This window comes from Simochromis diagramma, unplaced genomic scaffold (genome assembly GCF_900408965.1).
Source record: "Simochromis diagramma unplaced genomic scaffold, fSimDia1.1 OVJJ01000171.1, whole genome shotgun sequence".
Lineage (NCBI taxonomy): Eukaryota > Metazoa > Chordata > Actinopteri > Cichliformes > Cichlidae > Simochromis > Simochromis diagramma.
The window spans coordinates 859365-886265 of NW_024387222.1; the positions used below are offsets into that span (position 1 = coordinate 859365).

The window sequence follows — 26901 nt, forward strand, 5'->3', positions numbered from 1 at the left end:
TCCAGCGAGTAGTGCGGTGCTCTGAACGGATAATTGGAGGTGAGCTTCCCTCCCTCCAAGACATCTACAGGAAGCAGTGCCTGAGGAAAGCAGGGAGGATCATCAAGGACTCCAGTCACCCCAGCCATAAACTGTTCAGACTACTTCCATCAGGAAGGAGGTTCTGCAGCATCCGGTCCCGAACATGCAGACTGAGAGACAGCTTCTTCCACCAGGCCATCAGACTGCTGAACACTTCATAGACACCTGAGCTTCACTACTGGAACTTCAACATTATGCACTACACACTGTATATAAATGCAACTTGTTTTGCACATGTCCAACTACCAACCTCTGTATATTTTATGTATTTTATCTTATTGTTTACTCTATTTAATTTGTAAAATATGTATATACGCATGCACACACACACACACACACACACACACACACACACACACACACACACACACACACACACACACACACACATATGTACACACACGTAGAAAAACATATTTAGTATACACATTCAGTAATATGCATACACTCTTATATTGTACATATATTTATTCATATAATTCTCATATTTAGCCATTCTTATATTTTGCTTGTTCTTATGGTATTGTATTTTTGCACACCTCTGTTGCTTGTGAAGATCGCACACAAGAATTTCACTCACATGTAGTGTACCAGTGTACCTGCACATGTGATGTGGCTATAAAAGTCATTTGATTTGATTTGAAAAGGAATACAGTTTGTCCCGGACTTCAGCTAGAATGAAAAAAGAAACAAATGTAACCCTGGTAAGATTTACAGCATTCAGAAGTACAGGGTTCTGTGAATGCATCGTAGTTCTCGTCTGATAGTTTAATTTCCGGGCTTGCCCTGAAGGCACCACCTGCCGCTCGGTGTGCATGAAGGTGTGGTGTAGAAGAACAAAGACGGCAAGGAAAAACTCCATGCTGCCGCGGAGCACGGTTTTTCCCAGTTGAAAGAGAGAAAAGAGGTTCAATTAATATTTGTGAGAGAGCTGTCGTTAGCGGTGAACCACAGACGGGTACCTACCTCGAAGGAGTCGGAGTGTTTCTTCGAACTTTTTGAACTATTCTGGTGAGTTAGCCTAGCTCACTTAGCACCGCTATTGCAGTTCAATGCACTGAAAAAAACAACTAACCAGTCAGAATAGTAGTAAATGTGTTTAATTATGTTTAAGATGTGTTTTCATAGTATTGCAATGTTGTGACAGTTTTGTTTATTATGAGTGTTTAGTGTTTTTTCCTTTCTTGGGCCTGCTAGTTCAGCCACGGCCAGCTAAGTGGTTATGCGATTAGGGTTGCCAACCGTCCCTTAAAAAACGGAATCGTCCCGTATTTAGAAACAAAAGTACACGTCCCGTATTGAGCTAATAAGGGACGCACTTTGTCCCGTAATACAGTGAGAATCAAAAGTAGTCTATAAATGTTAATGAAATTAACGCTTTGTTTGAAAACATAATTCCCAGCCCCTCTCCTGCTTTGTGACCAATGAGCTGACAGCACACTTATGACAATTCAGATTACCGCTCATCTCATTGGTCGAGGAAAGTTCGCTTAGGGAGAAAATACAACAGGTGACCACAACAAGAAGCATGGCCAACAGGGAAACAAACGCCGACACTGCGGTGCAAGTCTCGGACGACAGTACACCTAAAGCTGGGCAGACACTGTGCGATTTTTTTCAGTCACGTTATTCAGCTCCTGCTCAAACTGTACGATTGACTCGCAGGGGTTAGAAGTTGGTAGGTCACGATCAGGGTCTCACACTATACCGCCCGATGTTCTGATGCGACCTGAGTGCTCACACTGTGCCTCCATAACATGAAGGTTATAACAGATATTCTGTCGCTCTCTCCCTCTCTGTCTTTCACTCACACAGACACACCACCATCATCAACTTTGCTAAATTGCTAATGAAAAACATTGATCAGGCAGCTGTGATTGAGCAGCATGTAAATCCAACTATTTTCACGGTTGTTGTGGTCGTGATAATTTTGTGATGCCACATCGAAAAGGCTCGGATGAGCTTTCCAAAGTTCTACAAGTTGTGCCTCCATCGCTTGTGTCCAGATCACACGCTGCACTGCCGTGCTGCGCCGTCTTTTTCACCGACGTTTACGTGTTTGCGCGTGAGCAGTGTGCTTCTCGTTACCCCACGTATACTACACGATGCACGATGAAGGCCAAAATCGGGCCGATCACCAAATCGGTCGCACGACTCAAAAATCGTCTCAAAATGGGCCAAAAAATCGCACAGTGTAAGCCCAGCATTAGAGCAGCAATGTTTGTTCCCCTCAGAGAAAGAAAAAAAGGCTGCAAAAGTACAGGGAGGAATGGGGAAAGGGAAACACCTGGCTGGAACAGTGCACGATAACGCCTTTAAAGCGCACTGCACTGTGTGCCGGCACACTTTTTCCATAGGCATGCTTCTAGTGGTGGGCACATGAAGAACATGAGGGGCGTGAAAGCTCGGGGAACCCTTAACCAATTTCTTGTCCACCAGGCCACGGCAGAAGCAGATATGGTATGGAAACACTGGTTTGTTTTTTTTAAACCCTCTGGTTAATATGGGCATGTGCAGTGAGTATCAGCGCTATGTGGCCAGAAGTGTGATAATATAATTTATTTTGTGTAATAAACAACTGCAAGGATAGATCATTACAACAAATAGATGACTAATACATAAAAGTAATACATAGATGAATAATGATGATGAGTTATGATGTGTAATCATGGGAACAAGTGGGTTTACAAACAGGAGCAGCTGATTAGCATTAGAAAAGCTGAAATAATACCTCGACTGAAGCCAATTGTACTAAATGCACTATATGTGCACAGTTACAAGAATATTTTTCATTCTATTGTTTTCTATTAATTTATATAATTTTAAGTTAAGCAGGACAGAGTTCTTTTAAAGAAAGATTTACTTATATTCTCAAAAGTTAAGCAGGACAGGCTTCTGTTTAAGAAAGAGACCTGTTTTACTGTGTTAATGTTGTCATTGTGAGCTAAAAATAAATGGCTAAATGATCATTTGTTTCCCATATGGTCATATCACAAAGAATATGCATCTGCTTAAATCAAATTCAAGTCAAATGGTTAAAAAATAATTTCACACACAAAAAAAAGAGCTACAAAATTCACCACACTGGGAAGGGTGAACTGGGTTGCCCGGCCCTGGCCACGAGGTGTCCCTTATTTATTTTTCAGGGAGTTGGCAACCCTAGTACAGGCTGACATTAGCTGCTTAGAGGATGCTAACTTCAGTTCATATATAGATGTGTTGAACATGACATCAGAGATGTTTTCTGTATATTCTGTTGATGTTTTGAAATATTTCAAAGTGTCTCCAAGTTAAATGTTGAACCTTTAATATAGCGACACTTAGAGCTCTGAAGTTTTCTCTCTTTTACTATTCAACCAATAAGTTACTGGGTAAGTTATTTTATCTGTAATTAAAGTCATCAACACTTAAAGCCTTATATGAAATATTTGTTTTTCAAATCAAAATACAACTTCCATATAAAATGCAAAACTAAATATATATGACTCACATAACACAATTAACATTTAATGTCTTTCTGTCACTTTCACATACACAGAGGTATAAAAATGTCCTTCTGATGTTCCAGCTGATCAGAACCTTTAAAATTCTTATTAATCAAACATATTTTTTGCTGAACTTTTAGAAACAAGACATTTACTGTAGTTTTAGGACCAACAGGCTGATGAATAAACCAAGTAAACCAAAGTAAAGACAAGCTGCACTTTGACTTTTATTAGAACAATTTGCTGGAACTACAGAGTAATGAAGTACTTCAAGGTTTTGTGTGGATGACTTCCAACCTTACTGTACAGCACAGAGCACAGAGGGACAATATATGTAATCAATATATGATGCAGAATGAACAAGTAAAGACTGTAAGCTGAGTCTGAGGCTCATGCAGGACATTTCATAGTGAGGTGTCTTTGGTTGGATTATTCAAACATTTACATCAAAGCACCAAACTCATTTCTCACAGATGAAGGTCATTGAATTAGAATAATATAACTGTGTCCATCTCCCATCACCGTCACAGCAGGCTCCATAGTAACCAGAACGGGGATTCTCATGTCCTTCTGCCCAGAACCTGTCAGAGAGATCAAATCTGATATGAAACTGGACTAAACTCATAACTATTGTCACATTCATATAAATATGCGTCTCTTTTGGAATATTTCCAATATTTGCTGTATTTCTTTCCCAGGTTTCTCGCCCACTTTCCCTCCTTTAGACTTTTCTCTGAGAATCATCATGCACCCTCTTCCCGCTCCTCCACAACCACCCACACATGCAGGGCCTTGGAGTAGGGGTATGTCACCAGGGTGCAGAGGAGGCTACCCCCCCCTCTGTCCCCTTCTGGCTGCCTCTGCCTCAATTTTATCCCACAACTTAGACATTCACATTATTCACACTCTCATTACACATACATATAGGATCTTGGGGGTGGGCACAATCACGGAGTCCAAATTACCATCAGGGTGTATACCTCACCCCTGACGTCGTTGCCCACCTCTCAATTTTAAATACACTTAGTCATTGAGGGCTAGCAGGAGGGACTATGCGCCTACCTGCTGCTCCTTGGCAGGTAGCTCCATGCCCTCCTGGGTTTTAATTGCACCTTAGAACACATATGCATCAACACTACAATGAGCGGGTGGAGGGAGGTTTGGAGTCTTCTCCCACCCCCATTCTCTGCGGCCTGCTGGAGCGGGGGGGCTAGGAGGAGGAGTTGGCCGTCCGACTGCGGTCTGGGGTGTGGGGCCTCCCTGCTGCTGCGGAGTCGGGGTGGTCTGCCTCTCCCCACCGCAGGGAAAAGGGTAACACCACCTGGGTCTGGGTGCAATTCCCCCCTCCAGGGGCAAGGGTACCTAGACCCGGTTTGTAGAGTACGCTTGGGGAGTGTGATTGTGTGTACAGCGTCTCTTTATGTCTGTCTCCATGTTGGTTGAGTGTGGAGTAAGTGCCTATGAGAGCATGAGGGTGGGAATGGATGTTTGTGTCTGTGTGTGCCTGTATGTCTGTGTCTATATGTCAGGTTGGGTATCAGACGCCACCTCTCTGGGGACATCTCAGGCCCTCCAAGGTTTGGAGGCCTATCTCCACCCACCACCACTTCCCCTGCCAGTGGCGGACTCCCTCAGGTGTCGGTGCGTTGGTGGTTCTTTGTGTCTGGGGATGGGCGTCTGGGTACACACCGGCTCACTCCTTGGCGGCCGCTTATCGGGGCCTGGAGCCTGGGGCTCGCTCGGGCCACTTCGGAGGTGGGGTGCCCCCGGCCTCTCGGCCTGGGGCTCGGTCACTCAGGCACAGCTGGCTGCCGGCGGAGCTCACGGGCGCGTCACTGCAACTCCCCCTGGCTTCTGCTCCGCGGCTGCTGAGTGAGCCCTCATCTGGGACTCTCCTCAGCTCTTACTGGGACAGTGGCGCGGCTGCCCCTCTGTTGGTCTTCCTTGGTCTCTTGTGTTCTGGGGGCCTCTGGATGTCTGGAGTCTTGATCTCCTCCATACCTGCTTCATGCCCTGGAGGACGGGGCTGTGGCTCCCCACACTCCCTAGCAGATCGTTACATGGAGAAACCTTTGGAATGCAAGCATGCTGATCCACACAGGTATGCACACAGGTGTACACACGGGTATTCACAGACGCGGACTACAGCTTTCTTGGCTGCTGCCTCAAAGCACATTGTGCGCTGTCTATCTTGCGTGCTGCACAATATCGTTTATTACTTAGTAACTATTGATATCTATGACTAGCTAGTTTATTGTGATGGTGCTTTGTTTTCTTTATTATTATGTTGCTCTTTGTTGTTTGCTGTCTCCTCTGTTTGTTTGTTTTTTGTTTGTTTTTTCTTTCTCCATACAGGTGACCCAGGAGTTTGTTTTTTTGTTTTTTTTTGGTTTTTTTTTTTTTTGGTTTTTTTTTTTTTCTCTCTCTTCCCCCCCCTTCTCACCGTCTCTTCTCCCCTTTGGTTTTCTCTCTTTCCCTCCCTCTCTTTCTCTCATTCATTCCCCCTGTCCTATTTATTAAAAAAAAAAAAAAAAAAAAAAGGGGAAAAAAAAAAAAAAAATGACAAAGGATGAACTGAAGCTCTGCCATCACGTAATGTCGCATACTGCTGTTTCTGATGTCATTTAAAAAAAAAAAAAAAAAAAAAAAAAAAGACTACTTTTCTCTGAGAATCATCATGCACACTAAAACAGCTTTCAAGCTTTGATGAATATGAAATCTTCCTGCTGTAAAAATGGAGAATAAAAAGAAGTCAGAGCTGACTTTCTGCTGTTTGAAACTGTTTTGTCAGCTGTTTACAGACATCACTTTGAAATGTGTGTCTATCAGGTCATATTTACTGAAGCTTCTTCCTTCATATGTTCTGAAGTTTTACAAACACCAAAGAAGAAGAGACAGGAATTCTCTGAAACACTTTTTGTTCTGTTAGAAAAGAAACATTACAGCACAAAAAACATGAAGACAAATTGAACAAAGTGAAATGTGTCGGTCGCTGCTTTGAACATGTTTCAATCCTGATTCCTTCAAACTGACTTGTTGTAACTGAACGTCATCACAGACTGCAGATGAAGAGAGTTCAAGCACAGCTGTTCATTCAAAGGAGGATTTCTGCTTTTCTTTGCATTCAGTTTGTGGGGCTGTTGGAAAATAGCTCAACTCATGTATTGCTGATCTATCTTCCAAAACATCAATGTTTCACTTCTAAATAATAACTCTGGAATAGAAACAAACTAATGTCTCACCTTTCTGTCAGCGCTGATCCGTCCACCCATTCCCATTTATATCCTCCTGATGTCTGTCTGGCTGTCAGACCAATCCAAGAGTGTCCTCCAAATTTACTGACAAATTCCTGTTTGAGAAGAGACACAAATATTGTCTCCAGTCATAATTCAGCACTTCTGTTGTAGTGACATCATCTTGTGAACATGTCTGAAGGAAGAATAACTGTGATGAAACTTTTCTTCCATTGTGCAGAAATCAGAAAGAGCCAAAGAATCAATGAATATCAGCTCCTCCTGTAGCTCAGTCAGTGTTGCAGTGGAATCAGTGTTAACAAATCATTTGATTCAGTTGGATTGAATCAGAAAAATAATCTGGATTATGAGGATTTCTCTCATTTTATAACATTTCTGTGTAAATTAAATGTTTGTAGTGTCTGCAACAAAAAAGGAGAATCCAAGAAATCCATCAGAGTGGAGACAGGAAGCAGGTCACAGACTGACAGCAGGTCAAAAACACAAGTAACAGATGACTGTCAGCTCCATCAAAGATCACACAGCAGGGCTCTAGACTAACTTTTTGCCATGGGCGTACCGGTACGCCTAACTTTTTAAAGTTAGGCTTACCGGTACAAAAGTTAGGCGCACACAAATTTTATAATAATTGATATAATATAATGTGTTTTTCTGGATACACTGTGCTTTTTCAGCATTCAAAGATTGATGACACCGTGTCAGAGCACTGGCTATGAATTTCAGAAGGATCAGGCCTTAACTTAACAGAAAAGTTAGCAATAGTTCTTTTCCTATTACAGCTACATCCACTTCTGTCCTCCCTTAGTTATGCTGCAATAGACGTAGGCTGCCGGGGATTCCCATGATGCACTGGGTTTTTCCTTTCCAGTCACCTTTCTCACTCACTATGTGTTAACAGACCTCTCTGCATTGAATCATATCTGTTATTAACCTCTGTCTCTCTTCCACAGCATGTCTTTATCCTGTCTTCCTTCTCTCACCCCAACTGGTCGCAGCAGATGGCCCCGCCCCTCCCTGAGCCTGGTTCTACCGGAGGTTTCTTCCTGTTAAAAGGGAGTTTTTCCTTCCCACTGTTGCCAAAGTGCTGCTCATAGGGGGTCATATGATTGTTGGGTTTTTTTCTCTGTATCTATGAAGCGCCTTGAGGCGACTTATGTTGTGATTTGGCGCTATATAAATAAAATTGAATTGAATGACACATTGATCAAATGTGAAGCGCAGTTTGCTGCTTCTTTTGCTGCTGGCTCGGCGAATTTTGGTTGAAAGAGAGACGTAAACACAGCGGACCGGACGCATCAGGATCGCTGAGCTCCGACAGCGTGTCCGTCTACGGGCCGTCGGGTGAGAAAGCCGAGAAAGACAAAGCTGATTCTGATGCGTCGGGTCTGTGTTTACGTCTTTGTGTGGAGTCCGTGTACCTGCTCTCATCTGCTGTTTGGTTGTTGTTGAAATGGTTTTGTGAGCTTTAATCTGAGAATCTGGCGTTTCTGGCAAAACACAGTTATATTTAAAAGTCGATTCAGGATCTAATGAATTGATATCGCTTTATTCAAGCTACTCACCTCCCACTTCCACCTGCACTTTCAACTGGACCACGGCCAATAAGAGAGGTCCCGCCCCTTACTATCTCTGATTGGTTTAGTCCACGATAGGGGCATAATGTGTCTGTTGTTGACCACAGGGAAGGTTGCAGATTTTTTTTTTTCCCTACCTGAACAGTTGGTCGCACAGGTGCAACCAAATTTTTTTTTTTAGTTGCACCACTGAAAAATTTGGTCGCATTTGCGACCAAATTGGTCGCACTCTAGAGCCCTGCACAGACATGAACAAACACACCCACCTGTTCCTCTTTGCTGTTTATCATCACCAGATCAGCTCCTCTGGTCTTACAGTGGTTTTGACTCTCAGACCAAGTTTTACTCTCAGTGTATTTAAAGTAACAGCTGCTTCCAAATCTCGTCCATCGATCAGGACACTTCTCTTAAAGTCAAACACATGTTTTAAAGTCAGACTTTGTGTCATGTTGTATCACATTAATCTTTGGTCCCTGTCATTTTCCCTGTAAATGCTTCATTTAAACTCAGGTTTTCTCTCTTATTCATAATTAACTGAAACTTACATTTATACAGAGAAACTGTTACACAGCATCAAACATTTAGGATTCAAAACAAAGACACAATCAGGTTATCACTGTGTAACACTGATGTTTTCTATTAGTTATTCAAACTTTATTACCTTCTATCTTCTCCTTCAGCTTCTTCACTTCTTCCTGTAGCTGACTGTGGTTTTTACTCAGTTCATCATAACGGCTCTGTAACTGAGTCAGGCTGGTTTTTGTGCCTTTAGAGAAAAAAGATTCAAATTAAGTTAAAATGTTCTACAAATATATCTGTGATATAAGAACTTGGTGTTTGCTTACCTTGAAGTTCATCCTGGAGCTCACTCTTGTTCAAAGCATCTAAAATATTTCAGTGAAACCAAAATAAAATAAAATAAAATAAAATGAGTGAAACATTGAACAGAAATAATCTTCTTCCTCTGCTTTGTCAAATATATCAATAAGAGTCAGAAACTTGTGCAGCCATTGTTCTTTAACATGTCCTGTGGGTGGAGGTGTTAGAACTACAGGAAATCTGATGAGCTAAATACGTATCAACTGTGAACAAAAACCACTGACAAGATTCAGAATAATTGTGCTTCAGTGTGGAGGAAGAAGGTGAAGAGTCAAACAGCATTTCTACACCTGTAGTCAGAGATGTTATCTTTAGGTTTTGGAAAGAATAGATTCTGACTCATGTGACATGTGCCTGTTCTCACTGAAAATATGTCTTTTTATCCCACAACTTAGACATTCACATTACTCACACTCTCATTACACATACATATAGGATCTTGGGGGTGGGCACGATACACGGAATCCAAAGTACCATCAGGGTGTACACCCCACCCCTGGCGTCGTTGCCCACCTCTCAATGTTAAATACACGTAGACATTGAGGGCTAGCAGGAGGGGCTATGCGCTTACCTGCTGCTCTCTGGCAGGTAGCTCCATGCCCTCCTGGGTTTTAAATGCACCTTAGAACACACATGCATCAACACTACAATGAGCGGGTGGAGGGAGGTTTGGAGTCTTCTCTCACCCCCGTTCTCTGCGGCCTGCTGGAGCGGGGGGGCTGGGAGGAGTTGGTGGTACAGCGTCTCTTTATGTCTGTCTCCACGTTGGTTGAGTGTGGAGTAAGTGCATATTAGAGCATGAGGGTGGGAATGGATGTTTGTATATGTGTGTGCCTGTATGTCTGTGTCTATATGTCAGGTTGGGTGTCAGGCGCCACCTCTCTGGGGACATCTCAGGCCCTCCAAGGTTTGGAGGCCTATCTCCCCCCACCACCACTTCTCCTGTCAGTGGCGGACTCCCTCAGACATCGGGGGGTTGGTGGTTCTTTGTGTCTGGGGGTGGGCGTCCAGGTACACACCGGCTCACTCCTTGGCGGCCGCTTATCGGGGCCTGGAGCCTGGGGCTCGCTCGGGCCACTTCGGAGGTGGGATGCCCCCGGCCTCTCGGCCTGGGGCTCGGTCATTCAGGCACGGCTGGCTGCTGGCGGAGCTCACGGGCGCGTCACTGCAACCCCCCCCTGGCTTCTGCTCCACGGCTGCTGAGTGACCCCTCATCTGGGACTCTCCTCAGCTCTTTCTGGGACAGTGGCGCGGCTGCCCCTCTGTTGGTCTTCCTTGGTCTCTTGTGTTCTGGGGGCCTCTGGATGTCTGGAGTTTTGATCTCCTCCATACCTGCTTCATGCCCTGGAGGACGGGGCTGTGGCCCCCCCACACCCTCTAGCAGATCATTACATGAAGGAACCTTTTGAAAAAACAAGCGCGTCCATGCTCACAGGTGTACACACGGGTGATCACACCCACAAACTACACCCTTTTTGGCTCCTACCTCAAAGCACACTGTGTTCTGTTGATCTTATGTGCTGCACAATAATGTTTAATATTTAGTATTTACTGTCATATTCCCATATATCATTGTGATGTTGTTTATTCTATTACTCTTGTTCTCTTCTGCTTGTTTTCTTTTTTCTTTCTCAGCAGGTGATCCAGGTGATCGATATATGCATTTTTTTTTCTTTTTTTTTTTGCTCATTCTGTTGGTTTTTGTTTTTTGCCCTTCTCCCCCGTCCCTCTTCTCAGCTGTTTCTCTTTCCCTCTTTCTTTTTCCCCTTCTTTCCCCCAGTCAAGTCTGTCCCGTATTCAGTAAGTGAAAATAAAATAAACAATAAAAGGTGAATCAAATGGACCATTACGGCAAGGCTGGGATGGTCAATTTGGTAAAGTAAATCCGTTGGGCATCTTTGTTTGCCTTTAGACAACAATTCTGATGCAAAAGAGCCAAACGGGACAGGCAAAAAAAAAAAAAAAAAAAAACCAAAAGGAAAATATGTCTTTTTACATTCAGTCAAAGCTGCTCTGAGGCTTCAACACTTCCTCATATCAAAGGTGTTTCCATGTGATCAGGTACTTCCTGTATTTGCTGTGGCAGAAGGACACGTTCTGGTTGTGAAGCTGCATGTTTGTTGGCTGCTGGGATTCAGTATCAGTCATACATTCATTTGCAGCCAAGATCCCATCTTTGTAGCTCAGACTGCTGAAGACTCACACTGACTGCCTGCAGCATCTCATATAGCACACACAGCATCAGTGTCTATGATACAGTAACAGACTGAACTTTGACCCGTTGTTATGACTGTCAGTATATTTTTTGTCATTTTGTGCAACTGCTGTGTTTTTCTGTCCTTCATGAAAATCTCTGCATGCTGTGCCTCAGCTGTGACTGAATGAGAGGATGATAACGGGCATGTGCAGGTACTCTGCTGTGATTGGTGCACCAACATGCTGCTTTATGATTACATAAAGCTGCATGTTTATTATAGGCTGAGCTGCCTATAATAAACATACATAAATAAAAATATTTTTTAAATTAGTAATTAATTTTGTGCATAATTTTACATTGTTGTTAATAATTAATTAATTAAACCAACAAAACAACGTAAATAGAGGATTGGGAGCCGAAAGATCCGGATCTTTTTAGTGAGCCGAGCCGAAAGAGCCGGTTCTCTAAAAAGAGCCAGAATTCCCATCACTAGTATTCATTCCCATTGTTTCCCTCGCCCTTTGTCCAGTCGTCTCACTAGCTGTGCTGTTCCAACTCTTTTTGTCTGTTTTTCTTGTACCTCATGGAGGTACAAGAAATCCTGGAATCCTGGAAAATCTTTCCTGGAATAAACACACTTTATGTTTAACATTTGCCCACCATGTTCTGCATTTGGGTCCTGATGCTTCCACCACACCGTGGACAACATAACCTGATAGTTTGTAGGGCTGAGCTGCCTTTGACTTTGAACAGTTTTCTCCTGTTTATGTTAGTTTGGGAGGTCAGCAGCTGTAACTTGTTTTGTTTCTTTTTATCAGATTATCTTTACACAAGAACCTGATTTAAAACATAAAATTAACCCACTCTCAAATACAGTCATCTCCAACTTTAATACTTCTTAATAGTTTCTTACCTTCCATCTTGTCCTTCAGCTTCACTTCTTTCTGCAGCTGCTGTTTTTCCAAACTCACTAAAATATCTGGTTAGAAATGCAACAAAACAGGAAATTAATTTCAAATTTCAAATCATTCCACTTTCCCAGATGGACTTTTTTATTCTCACTTTAGATGAATGGAACTAACATTAGCTTGTTAGCTAGCTGTTTAATACACCAAATGAACTAACTAGTTGACATAATGACAGACGGCCGCTGTCTAACATAGTGTGACTGCACCTGTATCAGTCTGCAGCAGATGCTGCTGCCTGTCTGCTTTGTTGAGATAAGATAACCTTTATTAGTCCCACACGTGGGAAATTTGTTTTGTCACAGCAGGAAGTGGACAGTGCAAAAGTTATATAGCAAAACTTAGAATGTAATATGAATTATATACTGTACCCAACTGTACAGAATAGAGTAAATATATACAGTAGAATAAAATAGAATAAAATAAACAATAGGATGAACAATAGGATAAAACTAGAATGCAAATGCTTTATACAACTGAATAAAAATACAACTTTGTCAGAGAAGACTATTGCACTTAGTCTTATTGCACATGTGTGGATGTGTGTGTTTGATCAGCTGCAAAAGTCTTTGTTGTGGAGTCTGACAGCAGTGGGGAGGAAAGACCTGCGAAATCTCTCCGTCCCACATCGTGGGTGCTGCAGCCACTGAAGGAGCTGCTCAGTGCTGTCAGAGTCTCCTGCATGGGGTGGGAGATGTTGTCCAACAGGGGTGACAGCTTAGCCCCCATTCTCCTGTCACTCACCACCTCCACTGGGTCCAGAGGGCATCCTAGATCCCTTCAAATCAGCCTGTTCAGTCTCTTCCTGTTCCGGACTGAGATGCTGCCACCCCAGCAGACCACACTGTAAAAGATAGCTGAGGCCACCACAGAGTCATAGAAGGTCTTCAGGAGTGGGCCCTCCACTCCTGAAGACCTGACTCTACATAGCAGGTACAGCCTGCTCTGCCCTTTCCTGTAGAGGGCGTCTGAATTATAAGTGCAGTCCAGTTTATTGTTCAGATGAACACCAAGGTACCTGTAGCTGTCCACAGCCTCAGTGTTCGTACCTTGGATGTTTAGTAGTTGCAGTGGAGGATGCTTGTGGAAGTCTACCACCAACTCCTTGGTTTAATTTAATATAATCACAGAATCACCGTGTTGAGTGAAGAGTTTGAAGGAACAACAAGAAAATTCACTCCACCTCCACAACACACACAAGATATGAGCCAGGAATCATGCACACAGACACACACCTGCTAATCAGTGCTAAGTAACAGACTGATGAAATACTAGAAGCTCAGTCAGCAAAACCAACGTGTTGGTCAGGCTGTACCACACAGCAGCTCATATTATTGATCAGAGAATTCCATTTAAAATGCCACCGTGCAGTTTTTATGAAGAGGAAACTATCCTTAGAGACCAAAACTCATTTGGTCCTGAATGGAAACATGTTTTTACTGCAGCAAAGGTGCTCATTTTAACATGGGAGTCTGTGGGGACTGACTCGCTTTCAGCATCAGCCTCCAGTGGTCATTAAAGGAACTGCAGTGTTTGCTGCTTCTGTGTTGTCTTCATGTACTTCCTGTATTTGCTGTGGCAGAAGGACACGTTCTGGTTGTGAAGCTGCATGTTTGTTGGCTGCTGGGATTCAGTATCAGTCATACATTCATTTGCAGGAGAAGTTCAGAGGTTGTATCTTATCTTACAGTATATGGACAGGATGATGTCCCAACACTGGAGAAGACTTTGTCCTCTCCAGTGTTGGGAAGGTTACTTCCCAACACTGGGAAGGGCGACCATGGCTCGGGGGGTTGGGAAGCGTATCTGTAACCGGAAGGTCGCCGGTTCGATCCCCGGGCTCTCTGTCCTGGTCCTTGTGTCCTTGGGCAAGACACTTTACCCTACCGCCTACTGGTGTTGGCCAGAGGGGCCGATGGCGCGATATGGCAGCCTTGCTTCTGTCAGTCTGCCCCAGGGCAGCTGTGGTTACAACCGTAGCTGCCTCCACCAGTGTGTGAATGTGAGAGTGAATGAATAGTGGCATTGTAAAGCGCTTTGGGTGCCTTGAAAAGCGCTATATAAATCCAATCCATTATTTTAAAATGTATTCCACTAAGTGCCACCAGATCCTTGATTCTCTGCAGGTGGTGCTCTGTCTGGTCCTGCAGCTCTCCCCACCGATGGCGCCACGCCGCTGCCTGCTCCCGTTGCGTGGCCGCCCGCACTGGCCACCAATGAGAGTTTACAGTATGCGTGATTTCAGGAATCTGATGGCTTGCAGGAAAAAGCTATCTTGCAGTCTGGAGTATCAGGCCCCAATGCTCCGATAGCGGTTGCCGGATGGGAGGAGGGGTCAAGTATGATGCAGGAGTCCTTACTGATGCAGTGTTTGTGAAAGATGCCCTGTAGCAGAGGGAGAGATGTTCCAGTGATCTTGGCAGCTGCATTGACGATCCGACGTAGCTGGCTGAGGTCGCCGACTTTGCAGTTACCGAACCACACGCAGATGCAGCTGGTCAGGAGCTCGCTATGGTGCTCCTGTAGAACATGGTGAGGGTGGGAGGAGGGAGGTTTCAGGCATCTCAGGAAGTGGAGGCGCTGCTGGGCCTTTTTGGTGATGGAGGTGGTGTTGGTGGTCCAGATGAGGTCGTCTGAGATGTGAACTCCCAGGAACTTGATGCTGTTAACAGTCTCTACGTGGAACCGTGGATGCTGAGTGGTGTGTGGGTGGAGCGAGTCTCCTTGAAGTCGACAATCATCTCCTTGGTTTCGTCCACATTCAGTGACAGGTTGTTCTTGCTGCACCAGAACTCCAGCTGCTGAACCTCATCTCTGTACGCTGACTTTGTGTTGCTGCTGATGAGTCCAACCACGGTTGTGTCATCATCAAACTTGATGATTGGTTGGAGCTGTGTAGGGCGGTGCAATCGTGTGTCAGTAGCGTGAACAACAGTGGGCTGAGAACACAGCCCTGAGGAGCTCCTGTGCTCAGTCTGATGGTGCTGGAGGTGTTGTTGCCGATTCGGACGGACTGAGGCCTCTCTGACAGGAAATCTAGCATCCAGTAGCAGAGAGAGCTGCTCAGTCCCAACTTGCTGAGTTTGTCAAACAGTTTTTGGGGAATAATGGTGCTGAATGCTGAGCTCAAGTCCATGAACACCATTCTGACATAGGTGTGTTTCTTGTCCCGGTGGGAGAAGGAGAGGTGAAGTGGAGTGGAAATAGTATCCTCGGTCGACCTGTTCGGCCAGTATGCAAACTGCAGTGGATCCAGTGAGCAGGGGAGGTTGCTTTTCACATGTGCCATGACAAGTCCCTCGAAGCACTTCATGATGATGGGGGTCAGGGCGATGAAATTCAGGCAGGATGCTGAGGATTTCTTTGGTACCGGGATAGCCAGCATGCTGGGACGATCATCTGGCTCAGCGATGAATTGAAAATGTCTGTGAAGACATCAGCCAGCTCATCAGCGCAGTCTCTCAGCACGCAACCTGGGATGTTGTCTGGTCCAGCAACTTTCCGTATGTTGACCTTGGTGAAAGTTCTCCTCGGGTCAGCTGCAGGCAGAGAGATGGTATGGTCGGTGGTGGTGGGCATGGCTTTCTTTGCCTGTGGTTTGTTCAGTGCATCAAACCATGTGTAGAACTTGTTCAGCTCCTCAGGAAACCAGGTGTCCGTGAGGATGAAAACACAAAAGTTCTTAACTTTGTGCTGGGTCGAATGCTGGAGCCAAAGATCATCGATTTAACTGTCCAGGGAGCGAACGCTGGAGAGCGGGATGGATGGAAGTGCCCGGCGGAACAGGTTAGCCTTTAGCCTAGTGCTAGCACCGACACGCTTTCCTCGCTTGCGCCTTGCTGCCTCGGTGGGCGGTGGGGGAGTTAACAAACCCAGACTCCGAAGTTTCTCTGTCGGCAGATTAGTCATGGAAATTGTTCTCTTTTCACTGATTCTGATCAGAAATTGTCTATTGTAGGTGGTACGCATCGTGCCTCGGTCTTGAAAAGAAACAAAACAAAACAAAAAAATCAGCCGCTGCCTGCTCATGGCGCCGCCTGTGTTTTTGAGGAGGCACAGCACTCTTCGACCCAGTGTAGCACATCTGAAAGAGCCCTTCTGGAGTGAAGGAGGATTCTGAGTCTGTGGTCCTGTTAGAAATCAGTGTGGATGTTTCTAACCACAAACACAGAATGACCTCTAGAACAAACAAGTGTGTGATTTTGACCATTTTACCAAGTTAAAAATCATGCAACTGCTAAATTAACACATTTCAAATTCATTCTTTTCCTGAAATTGGTTTATTCTTCATGTACTAAATTTTGGGACATGTGTAATGAATAGGAAAAAAAATTACAACCACTTAAATCAAGAACCACGGAAGGTTCCTCTGGGTTGTCCTTCACTTGGTGTTCGCCCTCTCTGAGTATCACTTCCTGTTCCTGTTATTGTAAATGGTAAATGGCCTGTATTTATATAGCGCTTTACTAGTCCCTAAGGACCCGAAAGCGCTTTACACATCCAGTCATCCACTCATTCACACACACATTCACACACTGGTGATGGCAGCTACATTGTAGCTACAGCCACCCTGGGGCGCACTGACAGAGGCGAGGCTGCCGGACACTGGCGCCACCGGGCCCTCTGACCACCACCAGTAGGCAACGGGTGAAGTGTCTTGCCCAAGGACACAACGACCGAGACTGTCCAAGCCGGGACTCGAACCGGCAACCTTCCGATTACAAGGCGAACTCCCAACTCTTGAGCCACGATCGCCCGATACTGTACATATAACACGCTAATTATATTTACAGTATTCACTCACTGTGTCTTTACTTTTTAGCGTAGCTTAGCTCGTAGCCAACTCGCTACCAGCATGGCCTCTTCACCCGTCCCTGCTGCACTTTCCTGCTCATTATGTCAGAATTTTAGTTACTCCTCAACCTCCTTTAGCAGTAATGATACCTGTAATAACTGTAGCCTATTTGCAGCTCTGGAGGCCAGGATCATTGAATTGGAGATTTGGCTTCACACCCTTGAAAAATCTGTAGCTAGACATGGCCATGTAGCCGATGCAGCCACAGGTAGCGTAGGCCCTACTAGCTGTCCCACGGCAGACTGCCCCGAGAAGCTGGGGAAACAAGATGGCTGGGTGACGGTGAGGAGGAAGTGTAGTCCTAAATAGAATACCCAGGTACATCACCAGCCTTTTCTGTGTCTAACAGTTTTTCCCCACTCAGCAAAACACCCAGCAGGAGTCAAACTCTGGTAATTGGTGATTCTGTTCTCAGACATGTGAAGCGAGAGACACAAACAACCATAGTCAATTGTCTTCCAGGGACCAGAGCAGGCGACATTGAGGAAATGTAAAACTGCTGGGGAAGGGTAAACATGAATTCAGTAAAATTGTAATTCACATCGGCAGTAATGACAGCCGGTTACGCCAATCGGAGGTCCCTAAAATCAATATTGAATCGCTGTGCAACTGACAAAACAATGTCAGACTCTGTAGTTTTCTCTGGTCCCCTCCCCAATCAGACCAGGAGTGACATGTTTAGCCGCATGTTCTCCTTAAATTGCTGGCTGTCTGAGTGGTGTCCAAAAAACAATGTGGGCTTCATAAAAAATTGGCAAACCTTCTGGAGGAAACCTGGTCTTGTTCCCACTCCTCCACTTTGGATGGAGCAGCTCTCATTTCTAGAAATATAGACAAATTTAGTAAATGCCCCAGACCATGGCTGTCCAGATTTGGGACCAGGAAGCAGAGTTGCAGTGTTACACACCTCTCTGCAGCTTCTCTCCTCCTGTTACCCCCCAAAAACCCATCTCCATAGAGACTGTGTCAGCTCCCAAACAGACAAAAAACAAACTAAAAACCAGCAACAAACAACTTAAACAAAAAAAATCACAAAGAAAGAACAATACAGTATTCACATCTGAACCAAAGAGTAAAACAGTGAAATGTGGATTATTAAATATTAGGTCTCTCTCCTCCAAGTCTCTGTTAGTACATGACTTAAATTCCATAATGTTCAAAATCAGCACGATGGGAACTGAAGAGTAATGTTTCTCTACTTCCAGGTAGAGACAGAGATCGAAGCGGCTACATATGAGAGCACATCAAGCCTGACATATGATTTAGTATTAAATACATTAGGTTACATAAAACTGCAGCCAGCTGTGATCTTCAAAGTGATACGTGACGAGTGAATCCTTTCCAGTGTGTCCTCAGCTTTAGCTGCTGGTGGTTAGCCACTAACGTTTAGGGATGGGTACCGGTATCTGGTGCCAATATGGCACCAGTTCTGACATAAACAGTAGTAACCAGAATGAAATGCAGCGCACATTTCGGTGCTTTATTTTGGTGCTTTTTTTTCCTAAGATGTCATACACTTTGGATTCTAGCCAATCATTTTACCTTTCCGAGGATAGTAGGCGGGTCCAGGTACGTACGTTCTTTTAGAGCAGAGCTACAGATTAAAAATGCCCAAAGCGAAGCAGTCAAAGTCTGGCTGTACTTCACAGCAAAAGATGCAAACTCAGCAGCCTGCAACAAGTGCTTTAAGGTGACACTGTGATACTGTGCAAAGGAGGTAACTCCTCAAATCCGATGAAACACCTGGCGATGTATAGCATTTTGTTAAAAGCCGAGAAATGCGCCATATTTGATAGCTTGCTGCGAGAGCTCACACCGTGCACATCTACTGCGGGTGTGGTGCCTGTTATCGGACCCGGAGTTAGCAACATCCCCAAAAACCCGAAGAGGAGAGTCCTGGCCCCTAGCCCTGCCAGTGTAGCAGAAATGATGAGGATGATGATGCAGCAGCAGCCGTTCTTCTCTGTGTGAGTAGCTTAATGTTGTTCGTGTGTAATTTATGTTGAGTAGGCTAACCACGTTATTACATTAATGCATGTAAGGTGAACTAGCAAACACCGTTACATGCGGCTGTCTTCTTGTTTGATGGCAGATACTCCCTTCACCCTGGCCAAAAAGGCTAAAATGACCAAAGAAAAAGAGGGAAACAGCTAAACATGAGAGTTTTTTGGACAAAGTCTGTGTTCTCCATTCTTTAAGCACTGGTTCAAGCACCGATTTGGTACTGGTATCGGATAAAGCCTAAACGATACCCATCCCTACTAACGTTAAAGGGTTATGGTAAATGGCCTGTATTTGTATAGCGCTTTACTAGTCCCTAAGGACCCCAAAGCACTTTACACAACCAGTCATCCACACATTCACACACTGGTGATGGCAGCTACATTGTAGCCACAGCCACCCTGGGGCGCACTGACAGAGGCGAGGCTGCCGAACACTGGCGCCACCGGGCCCTCTGACCACCAGAGGGAAGTGTCTTGCCCAAGGACACAACGACCAAGACTGTCTAAGCCGGGGTTCGAACCGGCAACCTTCCGATTACAAGGCGAACTCCCAACTCTTGGGCCACCAGCACATTTTTAACCAGCCTGTAGGTAGTGGACATATTTCAGCAGTAGTGTAACATATATAAGAAAACTCTGCAGAGTGACTGTTTCTAACTGTAACATGAAGAGAGAACAGGAAGTAAACAGAATCAGGTCAACAACATCAAATAATTTCCCTTAAAATGTTAAAAATCACAAATCTAACATGATAAATAAAGTTGCTCACAGCGTGTTAAGATTCCAGCCAGAATCAGCAGATACAGCACTCCCAGGGTCACTTCAAACGCTCTGAAACAGCTGCTGTCCACAGCTGGAAGCTTTCTCTGGGTGTGTTCATCTACAGAGAAAATACACAAAGAGTCCATTCATGGAGCACTAATGAGGGACTCTGGAGCTCCTTCTTCTTCCTCCCTTTTATTATCTGTAGTTTGTATTTTTAGTTCGTTCCTACTTACCAGCTTCTTGTAATCCACCAGCAGGGTTCTGCTCTCCATCGTCTAACATCTCCACCTCGATTTGCTCTCTTCCTCTTCCATCCTCATGGGTCCCTCTGCTGTATTTCACCCTGGAGTCATGGACACCTTGAGTTTGTGTCGACATCTTAAGCTAAGAAGATATTTGACCGTCCGTCACTGTCTGCCTGTTTCTTTGAGTCAGGCAGCTTTGAACTGAAAATATCCAGGAAGTCAAACCAGAAGAGAGCCACAGTTTTCCTGTCACGTCATGATGTGTGAAACGCTGAGTTATTTATGAGCACTAACAGCATCCAACAAGATCTGAAGTTCAGTTTGATGAATTGAAACGCTGAAATGTCTTTGATGCAGTTAGAATTCAATGAAATGCTGAAAATCATCTGAAGTGAAACACAACCAGGGTCTGTGGTCATTAGTTAAAAGCTTTGCACCAATCACATGTGGACACATACAGGCTGCAGGTAAAGGGTCCAAAGCAGGAAGTGTGTCACATGGAAACTGGCTCTGAAACTGTCTGATTCATGAGAGACGACTAAGGCCCACATTACAAAAAGACCCGAGTCATGTTCAGAGTCATCAACAGACTTTAACCGTGTCCACTGTGAGGGTTGTTGTTTCTGGACTTTTCCTTTCTGTCATGCTGAAATGAACTTTGACCTTCAGTGTGTTAACGCTGTGCAGGCAGCTCGCTGCAAACTAAGCAGGAAGGTAAAGTTGTGTTTTGATGTAAGTGAAGAAGAAGAAGGAAAGTTGTTTTAAACGGATTCATCTTCACTTATTCACACGTTGTAAGTTTGACAAACTGAATTTGTGCTGGTTTCAGTCTCTTGGTTCCTGATTTGTAGCTAAAAGTAAGAAGCAGCAACTTTCAGCTGTTTGAGAGAAACTGAAGAAGACGTTTACTGAAGTTTTAGGACCAACAGACTGATGAATAAACCAAGTAAACCAAAGTAAAGACAAGCTGCACTTTGACTTTTATTAGAACAATTTGCTGGAACTACAGAGTAATGAAGTACTTCAAGGTTTTGTGTGGATGACTTCCAACCTTACTGTACAGCACAGAGCACAGAGGGACAATATATGTAATCAATATATGATGCAGAATGAACAAGTAAAGACTGTAAGCTGAGTCTGAGGCTCATGCAGGACATTTCATAGTGAGGTGTCTTTGGTTGGATTATTCAAACATTTACATCAAAGCACCAAACTCATTTCTCACAGATGAAGGTCTTGGAATCAGAAGAATTGTGACGATGGCATTTCCCGTCATAAAAGCAGTAAACTGCTTTGTGATCTGACGATGGCTCTTGTGGTCCTTCTGCCCAGAACCTGTCAGAGAGATCAAATCTGATATGAAACTGGACTAAACTCATAACTATTGTCACATTCATATAAATATGCGTCTCTTTTGGAATATTTCCAATATTTGCTGTATTTCTTTCCCAGCTTTCTCGCCCACTTTCCCTCCTTTAGACTTTTCTCTGAGAATCATCATGCACACTAAAACAGCTTTCAAGCTTTGATGAATATGAAATCTTCCTGCTGTAAAAATGGAGAATAAAAAGAAGTCAGAGCTGACTTTCTGCTGTTTGAAACTGTTTTGTCAGCTGTTTACAGACATCACTTTGAAATGTGTGTCTATCAGGTCATATTTACTGAAGCTTCTTCCTTCATATGTTCTGAAGTTTTACAAACACCAAAGAAGAAGAGACAGGAATTCTCTGAAACACTTTTTGTTCTGTGAGAAAAGAAACATTACAGCACAAAAAACATGAAGACAAATTGAACAAAGTGAAACGTGTCGGTCGCTGCTTTGAACATGTTTCAATCCTGATTCCTTCAAACTGACTTGTTGTAACTGAACGTCATCACAGACTGCAGATGAAGAGAGTTCAAGCACAGCTGTTCATTCAAAGGAGGATTTCTGCTTTTCTTTGCATTCAGTTTGTGGGGCTGTTGGAAAATAGCTCAACTCATGTATTGCTGATCTATCTTCCAAAACATCAATGTTTCACTTCTAAATAATAACTCTGGAATAGAAACAAACGAATGTCTCACGTTTCTGTCAGCGCTGATCCGTCCACCCATTCCCATTTATATCCTCCTGATGTCTGTCTGGCTCTCAGACCAATCCAAGAGAATCCTCTGAAATTACTGATAAATTCCTGTTTGAGAAGAGACACAAATATTGTCTCCAGTCATAATTCAGCACTTCTGTTGTAGTGACATCATCTTGTGAACATGTCTGAAGGAAGAATAACTGTGATGAAACTTTTCTTCCATTGTGCAGAAATCAGAAAGAGCCAAAGAATCAATGAATATCAGCTCCTCCTGTAGCTCAGTCAGTGTTGCAGTGGAATCAGTGTTAACAAATCATTTGATTCAGTTGGATTGAATCAGAAAAATAATCTGGATTATGAGGATTTCTCTCATTTTATAACATTTCTGTGTAAATTAAATGTTTGTCAAATGTGTAAAAACTTTACGTTTGAATGTGTCTGAAACAAAAAAGGAGAATCGAAGAAATCCATCAGAGTGGAGACAGGAAGCAGGTCACAGACTGACAGCAGGTCAAAGACACAAGTAACAGATGACTGTCAGCTCCATCAAAGATCACACAGACATGAACAAACACACCCACCTGTTCCTCTTCGCTGTTTATCATCACCAGATCAGCTCCTTTGGTCTTACAGTGGTTTTGACTCTCAGACCAAGTTTTCTTCTCAGTGGATTTAAAGTAACAGCTGCTTCCAAATCTCGTCCATCCTTCAGGACACTTCTCTTAAAGTCAAACACATGTTTTAAAGACAGACTTTGTGTCATGTTGTATCACATTAATCTTTGGTCCCTGTCATTTTCCCTGTAAATGCTTCATTTAAACTCAGGTTTTCTCTCTTATTCATAATGAACTGAAACTTACATTTATACAGAGAAACTGTTACACAGCATCAAACATTTAGGATTCAAAACAAAGACACAATCAGGTTATCACTGTGTAACACTGATGTTTTCTATTAGTTATTCAAACTTTATTACCTTCTATCTTCTCCTTCAGCTTCTTCACTTCTTCCTGTAGCTGACTGTGGTTTTTACTCAGTTCATCATAACGGCTCTGTAACTGAGTCCGGCTGGTTTTTGTGCCTTTAGAGAAAAACAGATTAAAATTAAGTTAAAATGTTCTACAAATATATCTGTGATATAAGAACTTGGTGTTTGCTTACCTTGAAGTTCATCCTGGAGCTCAGTGTGATTCTTTTTGGTGTCATTGTAAACTTGGTTCAGTTTATTTTGTTTGATTTGAAGTTTGTTGAATTCACTTTTGTTCAAAGCATCTAAAATATTTTAGTGAAACCAAAATAAAATAAAATAAAATAAAATAAAATGAGTAAAACATTGAACAGAAATAATCTTCTTCCTCTGCTTTGTCAAATATCAATAAGAGTCAGAAACTTGTGCAGCCATTGTTCTTTAACATGTCCTGTGGGTGGAGGTGTTAGAACTACAGGAAATCTGATGAGCTAAATACGTATCAACTGTGAACAAAAACCACTGACAAGATTCAGAATAATTGTGCTTCAGTGTGGAGGAAGAAGGTGAAGAGTCAAACAGCATTTCTACACCTGTAGTCAGAGATGTTATCTACATGCTTTGAAAGAATAGATTCTGACTCATGTGACATGTGCCTGTTCTCACTGAAAATATGTCTTTTTACATTCAGTCAAAGCTGCTCTGAGGCTTCAACACTTCCTCTTTCTGCTTATTTATAATTAATAAATGTTTCTTCCTGCAGCTTCCAGGAACTCCTGTTACAGTGTTTCCTGCTTTCAGACGTCCTTTTTCAGGCGTCTCTGTTCTCACATCACAGATTTGTGATGTTTCTCCTGATCCAGCATTAAGTCTGTCACAGCTCCACCAGGACCTAAAGGTCAGCTGAAGATCATCAACTGATTTAAAACATAGAATCAAACCACCTTAAAATCCAAACATCAGCAGCTGCTGGAAGTTTTCTCTGTGTTGTTGTTTTTGTTATTGTGGAGTCTTTACCTGATAATATAAAGAACCTCGAGGCAACTGTTGTTGTGATTTGATGTAATAAAAAAAGATTAATTGATATATCCCAGCAGATGAATGGAGCTAACATTAGCTTGTTAGCTACCTGCTTAATGCACCAAGTGAACTAACTAGTCGCACAATGACAGACGGCCACTGTCTAACATAGTGTGGCTGCACCTGCATCAGTCTGCAGCAGATGCTGCTGCCTGTCTGCTTTGTTGAGATAATCACAGAATCACCGTGTTGAGTGAAGAGTTTGAAGGAACGACAAGAACATTCACTCCACCTCCACAACACACACAAGATATGAGCCAGGAATCATGCACACAGACACACACCTGCTAATCAGTGCTAAGTAACAGACTGATGAAATACTAGAAGCTCAGTCAGCAAAACCAACGTGTTGGTCAGGCTGTACCACACAGCAGCTCATATTATTGATCAGAGAATTCCATTTAAAATGCCACCGTGCAGTTTTTATGAAGAGGAAACTATCCTTAGAGACCAAAACTCATTTGGTCCTGAATGGAAACATGTTTTTACTGCAGCAAAGGTGCTCATTTTAACATGGGAGTCTGTGGGGACTGACTCGCTTTCAGCATCAGCCTCCAGTGGTCATTAAAGGAACTGCAGTGTTTGCTGCTTCTGTGTTGGCTTCAGGTACTTCCTGTATTTGCTGTGGCAGAAGGACACGTTCTGGTTGTGAAGCTGCATGTTTGTTGGCTGCTGGGATTCAGTATCAGTCATACATTCATTTGCAGGAGAAGTTCAGAGGTTGTATCTTATCTTACAGCATATGGACAGGATGATGATCCCAGCTAACATCAGGAGGCACAGCACTCTTAGACCCAGTGTAGCACATCTGAAAGAGCCCTTCAGGACTGAAGGAGGATTCTGAGTCTGTGGTCCTGTTAGAAAGCAGTGTGGATGTTGGTCTGTGCTTATTTCCTGTCAGTCTGTGGTTAACAGACCTGTGGTTGTGGTTGTATCAGTTTAACGTCAAAAAAGGGCCGGTTGCCAAAAAACAAAGGAAATATAACATCTGCACTGTGACTGAAAGAAGTTCCTGTTAATCAATAAGTGACGTACAAACTATTGTGGGAAAGAATTTAAATTAAAAAGGTTCATACAGCAAATGGAGAAACAGATGTTTGATGGGCTGCAGTAATTTGGCATTAAAAGCTGACTGTAACAAACTGGAAGTACATTTAGATTCATAATTGACCTACCTCCTTCCTGCGACTGAAAATGATCATAACTATCTCTGATCTCATCTGTACTCTCGTAGATATCCACCTCCCTCTGCTCCCACTCTGCTCCGTCCTCCTTTCTGCTGTATCTCACCTTCTTTGATAGATCTGGTTTGGCATAAATATCTGAGGACATGTTGAGAGGACTGAGACGCTGAGCAGGAGTTTAAACTGTACTCTAACAGTCCTGCAGTACTGACCCTGGTAGATATCGAGCTGTTTTATTCTTGTCCAGCCTTCTGTCTGCTTTCAGGCAGGAAGAAGCTTTGAGGAAGTGGCAGCATGTAAGGAAACACAGACCGTGTGATTAATTTGCATAAAAATGTCTTAACTGCATTTATTGTTTCTCTTAACTACAGATAAAACTCTGCGTTGTACAATATGTGTACTTTGTTGAGCTTTTGACTGAGTTTGCATAAAGCAGAAAATGTATAAACTCTTCTTTTTCTAAAGACGTTGAACGTTCACACATAAAAGCACAAACACAGTCACACCTCAGTGTCACAGTTGGTTCGACCCAGGAAATGTTATTTTGTCAGTTACAGTTTGTTTTCTTGCTGTTGCCTTATAGAGAAACAAACTGTTGAACTGTTGAGGTTCATCCAGTCGATGTGGAAAGTTTGAACCACGTCTCAAACACTCTTTAAATGAACAACAATTAAATTTAGCTTCACTGCTGACCGAAGATTTTAAAAAGAACAAGATGTTTGTGTTCAGTTATTTGTGTTTTTCCCTTTTTAGGTCACTCTGTAACTTTTCCTTTCATTTCTACATTTTGCACTTTCAGGAAAACTGATGCAGTTCATTTTTTGTGTTCTTTGATTTGATTTTCAAAGGAATACAGAAGTACTTGTGTGAAAAAGTGTCCAACATAAGGAGGAAAAGTTTTTTGAAATTACAGTGCACTTAAATGTTGCACATCTTACTGTGAGGTCACCAGGAAATACTCCTTGTTGTTGGGCCGTCCTGGTTAACACACCTCTGCAACATTACATGAGAGTCGGGCACTCGGCCTCTGGATTTGTAAATCTGGGCTGGTGGGTTCAAACTTCAGGAGATCACACTCCTCAGCCTCCCTGAGAAGGTTTATGTCAGAATATTGAAGGAGAAGCTCCATCCAATTGTGAAATCTCAAATTCAGAGCAACAGTGTGGTTTCCATCCTGGTCATGCAGCACTGGACGAGCTCTTCATTCTCTCCAGGATGTGTGGGAGTGATGTCGTCCAGCTTACTGTAGGTTGGTTGAAGTTGAGTGTGAAGTAGTTGGGATGACATTTAGCACCTTCAAT

The 26901-nt window shown here is 43.4% G+C and overlaps 1 protein-coding gene and 2 long non-coding RNA genes across 3 annotated transcripts in view; 2 read left to right on the forward strand and 1 right to left on the reverse strand.

Annotated features, from left to right (window-relative positions):
* LOC120746580 overlaps positions 1–4320 on the forward strand; it is a 25190-nt gene extending 20870 nt beyond the window's left edge. The window contains exon 2 of the long non-coding RNA XR_005698884.1: positions 4046–4320. This is a non-coding gene — a long non-coding RNA (uncharacterized LOC120746580). The remainder of the gene's footprint in view (positions 1–4045) is intronic.
* On the reverse strand, positions 3770–25806 carry LOC120746564 (CD209 antigen-like protein C). Its single transcript, XM_040051987.1, has 7 exons — positions 25592–25806; positions 25154–25270; positions 23531–23641; positions 23346–23450; positions 22951–23090; positions 6809–6915; positions 3770–4147 (listed from the first exon to the last, which is right to left on the reverse strand). The coding sequence occupies exons 1-7, from the start codon at positions 25746–25748 to the stop codon at positions 4027–4029; spliced, it is 858 nt and encodes a 285-aa protein (XP_039907921.1). The 5' UTR covers positions 25749–25806; the 3' UTR covers positions 3770–4026.
* Positions 8000–20095, forward strand: LOC120746578. The gene is made up of 3 exons (XR_005698882.1): positions 8000–8092; positions 19924–19936; positions 20081–20095. It is a non-coding gene; the product is annotated as an uncharacterized LOC120746578 (long non-coding RNA).
* Positions 25807–26901: the final 1095 nt, after the last annotated feature.